General features: G+C 33.3%; 1 protein-coding gene across 3 annotated transcripts; it reads right to left on the bottom strand.

Annotated features, from left to right (window-relative positions):
- Window positions 1-533: 533 nt before the first annotated feature.
- LOC110663864 (probable galacturonosyltransferase 3) lies at window positions 534-8,482 on the bottom strand. 3 transcript variants are annotated; one of them, XM_021823318.2, is made up of 10 exons: window positions 8,321-8,338; window positions 8,179-8,231; window positions 7,709-7,769; window positions 7,343-7,397; window positions 5,225-5,275; window positions 5,022-5,159; window positions 4,690-4,830; window positions 4,274-4,608; window positions 3,238-4,183; window positions 534-894 (listed from the first exon to the last, which is right to left on the bottom strand). In XM_021823318.2, the coding sequence occupies exons 6-10, from the start codon at window positions 5,094-5,096 to the stop codon at window positions 619-621; spliced, it is 1,773 nt and encodes a 590-aa protein (XP_021679010.2). In that variant the 5' UTR covers window positions 5,097-5,159; window positions 5,225-5,275; window positions 7,343-7,397; window positions 7,709-7,769; window positions 8,179-8,231; window positions 8,321-8,338; the 3' UTR covers window positions 534-618. The 3 variants fall into 3 exon arrangements, with proteins under 3 accessions (XP_021679010.2, XP_021679007.2, XP_021679008.2); XM_021823315.2 differs by lacking the exon at window positions 7,343-7,397 and having other exon boundaries at window positions 8,321-8,482; XM_021823316.2 differs by lacking the exon at window positions 7,343-7,397 and having other exon boundaries at window positions 4,690-4,800; window positions 8,321-8,482.
- Between the last annotated feature and the right edge of the window lie 2,759 nt (window positions 8,483-11,241).

Raw genomic sequence — 11,241 nt, 5'->3', positions numbered from 1 at the left:
AATGCAAGCAAATAAAATTCAATTGTGGTACTTATTAAATGATAATCAAATCAAACCGAATTTGTTAAATGACGGAACCAACAAATTTCTACTTATTTTTTTAGTTATTTCAATTATTAGAAGTGTAGAATTTACACGTCAATTTAAACTAAAATTTATATAAAATGTGATGATTTTGGTTACCATTTTTCAAATATCCTATCTAATAACTAAAAATTGATTTTTAAATATAAGAGCAAGTAAATCGAACAACTGAGAATTTTGATTTCTCACTATTAAAAATAATTAAATTTCATTGCTCCAGTCTAATTATTAGGCTGAATAGTACTCAATAATAAAAATTATTAAATATTTAAAATATATATATATATATATATATATATATATATATATATATATATATATATATAAAACCTTCTGGCTCAAACGTGATCCTGGGTTGCAATGATTGGCGCATACAAGTCAACATAAGTGATAAAACTATCACACATCGAGCTAAAAAAATAATATGGAAGGAATTCTTCACGTGGAAATTAAAAAAGACAATTTAAATGAACTGTGTTTATATATATATATATGTTTTTTCTGCAAGGCACTTCAAAGTTTTTTCTTGAAGCATCATTCGCTAATGTTGCAAAGTTGGAGATAAGGGTTATCAAACTTTACATATCTAGACCAGAAAGGCTTGTATTTGGAGATAGCCAAATCCAACCAAGGCTTGTAATTTCCATTGTAATGAACTACAGCTGCATTCTCAATCTCCGTTTGGTTAAGGGCTGGATCATAACCAAGTCCCAGGACATGCCAGGTACGATCCAGTGGAAAGGTTAGATTATAGAAAGTGATCAATCCTGGTGGCAATGTGCCCAATTTCCATAGAGTTCTATCCTCATTCTGCAAAACAATTCATCTATCAGTTTTTTTGACGAATTCTGGAAGTAGAATATGCTGTTTCACATTTAAGGTGAACCAATCCAGAAGCAGAATACAAGAACATTCATAAATCAAGTTTCCACTAGCAGTTGTATGCAACAGCAATAAGTATAGAATGCAAGGCACAAGTACTTTTCTAACATTGTCATCAAACGAAGAAAAAAATTGGAAAAAGTAGTTTTTTTGAAACAGAGTGAGAGAAAGCCTATAGCCATCAAGCATACCATCAGTTCAAGTCATGGAAATGATCAACTCCAATAGATCTACTGCCCATTGACTCCCTTCTATAGAGATGACAAGGAACCCTAGCATCTACCTCTTTCGCTCATATGCTCATGACATAATAATGATTAAATATCTATTCAATTACTTTTTTTATTCTGAATATAATTTGTATTATTATTAGAAATCACACTTAAAAACCAATTTGGGATATTTAAAATCTTACCCTACCTATATTTGTATAAACACCTATCAAAGCACAAACTTGAGCCCACTCCAGTTTGTTTGAATTTTAATTAGCTATATGTTAAAAGTTTACCTAAATGATGTGAAAAATCCGAAACTATATAGGCTTCCAATTTTATCCCATACTTCGCAATTTCTAATTTTAGTTCATAAATTACTTTTTTTTTTTTAATTATATCCAATGGCTTTACGATGTTTGCCTATGCTTATGTACCAACGAGGGGAACTTCTAACAAGGAAAAAAAATAAGTAACACGGAAAATGTGGACAGTTCTTATGTCCTAGAGCCACAATACTTGGGATTTTGCAAAATAGAATCTCAAAATGGCATTATAGGCATCTTCATGGGGCAGGAGTCACACTAACCAACAGGCAACACAAAAGAAAATATAAAACAAATCAATTGACAATGAAACACAAATCAAAAGAGCAAAGATAGGGAGCCAAAGTGAAAGGAAAGGGAACAAATAACGCCTATGATTTATGAAGAAACAAAACGCATGAGAAACACAAGGAATTATAGCACAAAACTTCTATGAGAAAGGCTGAAAGCTAAACAAGAGAAGGTGAAATTGTAGGTTTCATCGAAACAAGAGATGCTAGGTAGTGAATTCAGGGTTTTACAGGACAGATTGGCTGGCTTTCATTAGTAAGTGTACAGTTATTGCACGTTTTATGGTTTTCAAATCGCCGGTAAGTTCGAGATTCAACGATTAGCAAACAAAAATTTTTATTTTTTTCATTTTGAAGAAACCTTTCTCTCATAGGAAAAAAAAAAGAGGGGGAAAGATGAGGCTAAAAAAGAGTTGCGTTTTTAGGTTTTGAGGGATATATTGTTTGGGAATTTAGAAATTCTTACCTTGTGATTTTTCTACCCAAAATTTCTTATTTAATTTCAATTCATTTTATCCTTTTTTCTTCTAATATGTAAAGAGAAATAATATTGCTTTTTCTATCTTTGTAGAGCACTGGGTTAATTTGCAATTAAAGTTAATTTTTGTGAAAAAATTGAATTTTGAGCTTAATTGAATATTGGCCCAAAATTTTAGTTGCCAATTTGACCTATAACTTCTATGCAAAATGCCACTGTTTGTTGGTTCTTAGGGATCAAGTGAATTGCACTTTTTTTTTTAAAATCAACAAGTTAGACACATGTTTGCATTCTGCCTTAATATCATGTCAACATGGATGCACACCCTGGACCTAATTTGATCTTTATTTCTTCACAAAAGGCCACTGTTTGGTGGCTGTTAGGGCTCAAGTGAATTGCACATTTTTTTTTTTAAATCAACAAGTTATCCATCTTCCACCTTAACACCAAATAAGCATGGATGCACACCTCAGACCCATTGGATATAATTGAAAAAAAAAAAAAAAGAATAATACTAAATTAAGGACCATATTGATAAAATTGAAAGCATTGAATAAAATTGAAAAAGCACATAAAGTATAAGATTTTTCTAATCATTAGCCAAAGTTATAATGATGATCAAGTAAAGTCAAGCAAGCTTAAACATCTCATTGCCATATTAAATCAAGCACAATCATGAAAAGTAATGGTCGATCGAGTTTGAGTTGAGCTTCAAGTGATTTTCAAGTGGAGTAGAGTTCAAGTAGTGCAATGTATTGACTCAACTTAGTTCAATGATACCCCCACCCTTCTTCTCATAAAATTTCCAATGTATATAAAAAAAATTAAAAAAAAAATCTCATGGAAGATTGGTACCATTCAATGTAATCTATAGTTAAAACATACTCCAAGACACTAACATTATATAAATATGCATATGGAAAAGAATTTATGTACTATGGAGAAAAGGGATATTGGAGATTTACCAGATCTTGCCAATGATGATATATTCCAGTGATATTTTGCCTTCTCCACTCCTTCAAGTCAAACATATTCATTCCAAATGCCCAGCCACAAGCACTTGGGCTGAAATTCTCATAGATCTTTGGATTAGAAAAATTGAGATACTTATCAAACCTATGAAAGCTCTCCTTACAAGTCTCCACTGCACCATTTACCATCCCCTTCAGATCAACAGACCAAAGTGGCGTCAAATCCTTCTGAACTACAATATCATCATCCAAAAAAAGGATCTTATCTAGCTTTGCGTAAACTTCAGGAAGGTAGAACCTAAGATGATTCAGCATAGACAAATATTTTGGATTCCTATATTTGAGATTATCAGATCCAGCAGTGAGGGAGGAAGGATGATTTGCCTTAAAGTAGTATTCCTTAATCCTGGCAGATTCAAGCTGACGTAGAACAGAACAATATGAGGCATTCAACCACTTAAAATCATCAATATTCTGAACATGGACGGTTACTTTTGCAGGGGGGTTGATAAGAAACCACATTTTCATTGCAGCGAAGTTCAGTTTATCTGTGACTATATGGAAAACATGTTTTTCAGGATCTAATGCATGGAGCACAGTAGAATTAACCACTACAGATGTTGCTAGTACATTATCTGAAAAGATAGCATAGTGATACAGAGAAGGATCCTCAAGCTTTTCTTTGTTTGGATACTCTCTATTTTGATGACCATGCAAGAAATAGTCAGCTGCAAGGCGCAAAGGAAGACAATGCAATGGTTTTGGAATTGTTTTTGCAGCCAGTTGAATCAAGAAGGCACTCTTCTTCTTCAGAGCATTTACATTCTCTTCATTTGACTGAAGCATAGCTCGTAACTTCCGTAACATAGTAGGACATTCATATAATCTATCCTTTGCTATAGAGAGCACATGACCCATAGCTTTTGCTCGAACAAGTGCACTGGAGGAAAGTAAACGAATATCTCCGCATGAGAACCAAGAACAGAATTGTGACTGACAGAACAAAAATGAAAGAACAGGGTAGCTATACCTAGGTTGAAGCTCAGCATCTGATGTAGCTTCTCCAATGGCATGTTGACTTTCTCTAGAGTGTTCCATAAGTGAGTCATAAAGGCCGGTTTCATTATCAGATTTGGCTATATTTGCATATGCTTTGGCCATAATAATCTGATCCCGCATTAGTTTCAACATAGAATCAGAATTTGGATTTTCGTAGTCTCTTCTCCATATACTGTACTTTCCCTTGACCGTGGTGTCCATGCTTTCAGATTGTTTTATTGCAGCTGCTCGTGTCTGGTTGTCAGCTTCTTTATCTTGCTGAATTAACAATGCAGTTCGGAGATCCCTCCTTCTTTTCCTCATTACCTGAAGTGCAAACAATTGTTATTACAACCAAATTAAGTGCACCGAATACAAATCGTAAACACAAGGCGATTGACAGTTCACCCGGCGCCGCAGCTTCACTGGGGTTGTTGCTAAATTAGGAGGATGGTGATTCCCAGAATGCTCGACATCATCTTGATGTTTGGTAACAGATTGAAATGAGTCCTTTGATGTCTGTGAGAAGGAAGTGCCAAGGAAAACTTCCTGTCAAGATCAGTAACTTGGAAACTCAAGTGCCTTCATCCATGAACTAAATCAAAAGTTTTAACATTTTATTTATCTTTCATCCAATAAGGCTATCAAAATTAGTGGAAAATGTTTTTCAATAAAGTTGTTCTTTATTTTGCTGTGATTGTTTCTATTGAAAACTCAACGCTAAAACCACTTGGTGTTACCAAGGAAGCCTTTGGCTGATCATGGCCTTTAGCTACGGGGTTTTGCAAAACCCAGGAAGCAGACAAGTCCTTCATTTTCACCCTCCTAATCTGAATACTGCCAGAAGTTCCACTATATGCCGCAATTATGTCAATATCCTGGATGAAATGTGCATATATAAGCATCAAAAAAATTAACTGAAAAGACAGATGGTATTGATTACCTTTTCATCCAGAGGATTTCCAAGTCCAGCACCAGAAAAAATGTCCTGATCCTGTTCACCCAGAATTAAGATACATGGTCAGTAAACACAAAATTTTCACCACATTTGCATGCTAAAGTAATAGTAAGGTCATCCATAGATAAGAGAGTAAAGATAATTAAAAGCATAAGGCGCACTGCATTACCCCATCGCTTAAAGAGCAAAAAAAGCACTCGATTCATTAAAGTAAGCACAAAATTATTAAAAATTGAAATAATAATATAATTTGCAAAGAAAATACAATCTTCTATATAAAATTTAAACCTTCAAGAAATCATCAAACATCCAAAGTTTTAAGCATTCAAATTCATAGTCATAAACTAGAGATCTTCACTAGATTTCTCATCAAAGTCCTCAACACCTTCATCCTCATCTCCAAAATAAGAACAATTTCCATATCTTCATATAAATCAGTCTCAACTCAACATCTACCAACGTTGGCCTTGAAGTTGAGGCTCTTTGTGCTTTAAGCGCAAAAGGCCATTGCTTTACTTAATGCGCTCTGCTTAACTTATTAAAGGCGCTTTCCTATTTGTTGCTGTGCAGCTGTGCTTTCGCGAGCACTTTTTGCGCTTTTGACTTCACCGATGCAGATAACAAGTAATAGGGATCAAAGTAATGGATGATTGCTGAAATTTAACAACTCATAGATCCAGCCACAAAAAATTCTTTTGCTGCTCCACTCCTTGCAAAGATAAATTTTGGCTAAATCATGGGCCATTTAATCATTTTTCACCAATTCTAATTACATCTTTTGTCCTCGTAGCTGGTTGCACTTAAAATTTATGTACTACTGCAGAAAACTGACCTTTTGTTTATCCTTTTTTTTTAGATAGCCCTAACCAAGGACTATGAATTACCAGAACTTGGATCTTCTTTCCCCTCTTAAACATATATCCTATAATCAACAAGATAATAATTTTTCTAGCTTCGTTAATTTATTGCTAAAAAAAAATGTTTTAACACACACACACTCACAAGATTACATTTGGTGTGGTACAATTCCATGAATACAAATTTCTCAAGAAAATGCAACATGCTAGTGCAATTATAGTTCCTGCGGTAAATGTTGAGTTTTCAGCTCTACTTTAAGTAAAAAATGAAATTCAAATTTTCACAATCTTGGCATGAAAATCTATTATATCAAGTTTAAGAGTTATTAAATATCTGACATCACTAATGTGGCGTATTAAGCTTCAACAAAGCTTTTACATAGCAACAAATACACCAATACAAAAGGCTTAGCACATTGAATTTATTGGAGATGAAAAAGCAAGGGAAAAACATAGGAATGACATGGGGGGAGGTAGTGAGAAAGGATTTAACAGCATTAGGTATTTATAAAGAAATAGCTCTGAACTAAGTGGAATAAACATAACAGATCAATATAGCCAACCGAAATTAGTTTGGGTTTAATGTTTAGCTCAATCAAGTTCACTAATACTACAACTACTACCATGACAATCGCTGCTGCTGCTGCTACTACTTCTTCTTAATAAAAATTGAAATTTTCCACGCAAGGACATGAAAATGTAGATGATGATGCATCCTATCCAACACAGGATGACAAAAAACACAAAAAAACAAGAATCAAAGAGTAGTCCAGTTGAATTACTCAAAGACACTCCTCAGGAAACCCTTGAAGCAAAGTCACAAATTTCAGTTCAGCTTCAAGCGATGAAAGGGATTATGGGAAAAAGAGAACAGCATCCTGTTATGTAGTTCATTTAATATTCTAATGTACCTAAAAAAGTTAAAAGAGACTCCAAAACAGAAGCCACAATGAAGCCAAACCCATAATAGATTAAAGGAGAAGTTCTGGTTTTTGAAAAAGTGAGCACACCTCTCCATCCAAATACTTCAGCATCTATTTTTCCACTAAAACCTCTCCATTTTACCCCTAAAAAAGTTTCTAAAGTCTAATGACTAAACAAGCCCAATTCTCCCTAAATGAACCAACTATGAGACTATACCTCACAATGTAAAAACAAGCGAGGAAGAGACTCAATATGGATACAACACAATGCACCAAATAGGAAATAAACCCTTATAAGCTTTAATAAAGTGTTTATATCTAACCTTTATAAGCTGTGCACCCTCTAAAAATGATAACACATACACTTGAACCAAAGCCCTGATAAAGAAAAAGAAAAGGTACATTACAAGCTCATCATCTACATGAAGGGCAAATTACATTGGAATCACAGCCAAGGTATTGTGTTATGTGGAGACTAAAACAGAGAAATCAAAAACAGCAGATAAAAAAAAATCCTACTTAGTTTTTCAGCCCATGTATCTTTTTAACTTATTATAATAACTAGAATATTACAATTTTAGTTCCAAGCATGAAACGTGAAACCCATAGGAACTAAGAAATAGAATATTAGAATTGAAAGCCAAAAGGCATCTTTAGTAATGACAAGAAAACAAAGTTTAAATTCAAACCTTTTCGTTATCACATCCTTCACAATCGAACAATGGCTGATGTGCTCTCACCTCCCTTTGACTGCAATCAAGGAAAAACAAAACAGTAGGCAATAGAGTCAATACCAAAAAATTAGTTTGTATTTAACAGCTAAATCGTTCTTGAACCAACACTAGTGTATCAGCCACTTGACACTCCTACCATGATACAGGTTTTATTGGTCCACTCATTCCTTCCGACGATCCAAGCCACATTTTCACGTCAGAAGTCAGGTGGATCGATTAGTTGGTATAAAAGTATTGGTCTAGTATCACTACTCCAATTTCATCTTCTGTTTTTAGTCAAATGATTGGGATATGCAATGGAGCTAGAATTCCTATTTCCCATAAACCTCAAAAGATTCAAATCCAAGTTTCAATCATTATTTTACCCAATTTCAGGAATCAAAGATTCGAAAACAGAAACATGAACATTTAAAGAGGGATCTTACACAGGTGGATTGACTGATGACTCTGCACCGATTAGAACAACATGAAACAGAACCTGTACACAAGAAATTAGAACAAAAACAAAACAACTGAACAAAATTGAAACATACGATTGATTAGAAGGAATATGACATGAACACATACCAGTGAGATGGGTAGCAGAGAAGCCAGGGTCCAGCATGGAAAAGTAGGAGATTCCATTGGAACGAACAAGGAGAAAGAGATCGATACCGTTGAAAAACCGAAAGGCAAGGCTTTAAAATTTAGGCACAAATGGTCTAATTTTTGGGTTTGATATGAAACACAGCACAGATGGTCTTATTTTAATATTTGAAGTCTGATTCTAGGCCCATGCTCATTTTAGCACTGTCTCATCAGGGTAGGCGGTTTGGGTTTGGATTCGGAATTTACTTAGGAATTCAAATTGAATAAAAGTTTTGGTATGATTTTAGTTTTATTTTTTAATATTTCAGTTCAGTTAAATTTTTGGTATTTCAGTTTTGGTTCAATTCAATTTTAGTTAAGGTATTAATTTTTATAATAACTTTATGTAATTACTTTCTAGAAAGTTATAACTAAATTACTATTTAAGCTTTAAAATTTATTGTTAATATATAATTTATTATTTAATATATATTTTAATTATTTTTAATTATATAATCTTTAATTGTAAGAAATATGTCTAATTTAACTTGATTTAATGATTGAAAACTATTACCCATTTGCCAATTTTATGTCTACACTTTTCCAATCTCCCTACTCTCTCTCTCTCTCTCTCTCTCTCTCTCTATATATATATATGTAATAGTATAAGTATAATTGCATATTAATTTAACTACATTAAAATTGACTTCCCCATTAATAGTAATTTTGCAATTGATTTTGAGAATCTTCAATTACACATTCATCCCTTTCCGCACACCATCAACTTCTACATTCTTTGACTTATCTGTCTTTTTGTTTGGGATTCTTTTTGCCTTTTTTAACATTTTTCCATTACGTTTTTAGTCATGTACACTTTACTTTCTTGCCCATTGCCTATCCCAAAACAATGCTTTTTTTTTTTTTTTCTTTCTTCCCTAGCTTTGATTTTTCTCCTAACCTATTTTTGTGCATTTCTTCATCTTCACAGTATTCTTCTTTTTATATCTCTGCTTTGTGATGTCTCTGAATGATTATGCAGACATAGGATGAGATTTGGGGGATCTATATAATATCTCCCTTGGAGAGAGAATGAGGGCATATGAAAGGGTGAGAAAGAAAGGAACAGATTCTGTCACCATTTGTGGAGATTAAACTATCGTTCCACTACCACTACTCCCTTCATTAGCATCTGAAGAATGCAATAATACAAATTTGGCCGCCTAGGGTGGCCAGTATTGGAAGATACATTCGGGTTGGTTCATTAGACAATGTAAAGACTCGGTCGTTCAACTGTGGTTTCCACCGTATGAACCTCTTTAAAGCCTATCCAGTTACTAGCAACAACCCTTCTGAAACTCCGGTGACTAGAACTTTCTTACAAAAGGAGATTTGTAATAAATATATGATTACAAGGAATAGGATTCTCTACCATTCGTTGTGTTATATGGTGTGTGGTTTTTATTTTTATTTTTTCCTTTCTTTGATTTTTGTCCTTTTTTTATGGTCACAAAATTTTGTAGGACAAAAGGCTATTAAATTTGAACTACCATTCTGGATTCATGGTAAAGTTTGTAAAATTGAAAGTGTGTTCTCATTGGGTCCTTCTTTATATTGATAGTATACTACTATACTAGGAAACACCAAAAAGCAAAAAAAAAAAAAAAAATCTCTTACTTGGTTCTTCTTTCAAAGGCATCCTTGATGTCAACAATAGCTATGCAAGTACAATTTTTTTTTCCCTATCTATTCATTTACAAGGCTTAACGAGTACTACTTATCAGCTTGAGAGATGCAAACTTGATTAGAGTTAAGCAAGAAGCTAGAGAAAAAGCCATTACGTTTATCAATTGTCAATAACAAAGCCAACTCATGAGACGGGTTTCTCTCCTTTCAGTAAGTTTTGATTATTATAATGTATTTTAGCTATCTATATGTGCTGTAAATCAGCTTATTTTCTAATGCCCTACATTTCATTTTATCGGCAATAGTTTGTGTGTAAATTTTGCTACTAGATATTTTGAAAAAAAAAATGTAAACTTTTATGATAATTTTATTAATTAAGTTCTTATATTGAGGTGTTGATTTCAATTTAACTCCATTTTGCATTAAATTAATAATTCATTTATTATGTATATATATCACTGAACCACAGTAGGTGATTAGTGGTTTTCAATTCTTAGTTAATTGTTATTTGTTTTATAGGTTAAGGTATGGTTTGGCGATAAACTCAAGGAGAACCTTGGGGAGGAAAAGAAATAGAGTAAAGGATTAATAGAAAACCTATAACTCACAGCAGTGAAAAGCCTACCAAGGAAAGGAAGACTATAGAAAGGTACTTGCACTTGGGAGATCAATAAACAAACAATTTAGTAAGTTAGTAATGGGAATGTAAAATTTTCTGTTTATAAAATTGCTACCCATTGAGCATCGGTTGAATTACTATAATGACATATAATTTATTAATGATGAATATAGATACCATATTTTGGTCGATCCTCAAATGCACAACCTACCTAATTAATATACAATTTAGGTTGTAATTCACTTTCAAATACTTTTTCGAGTCGATCTCCCATCTTAGTGTTTGATCCGATCTTTACCAGTTACTTGACCTCAGGTCATTTTCTCTGAACTGTTAATAATCTGAGTTATCTCCAGATAAATAATAAATTACAAGTTTATTCAATCTCATGTACGCCTAAATATGGTTGGATTAATCTTCAGACCTTCAGACCATCTGATTTTGTATTTTCTTTTCCGATCTCTTCATGTTTAAAATTCCAAATTCCGGGTAGTTTTGTGATCCAGTATCTCGCTCGAATTGTTCAAGTATTTAACCAAGTTAATGTTTGATTCAATCTCTAAATAAGTGGTCCTGAACTTAACAAATTCAGACTAGGACCCATTCTCAAATAATTTTT

Source organism: Hevea brasiliensis, chromosome 1 (genome assembly GCF_030052815.1).
Source record: "Hevea brasiliensis isolate MT/VB/25A 57/8 chromosome 1, ASM3005281v1, whole genome shotgun sequence".
Lineage (NCBI taxonomy): Eukaryota > Viridiplantae > Streptophyta > Magnoliopsida > Malpighiales > Euphorbiaceae > Hevea > Hevea brasiliensis.
Note: the sequence above shows the minus strand (reverse complement) of the source record. Positions and strands in the feature narration are given on the sequence as shown.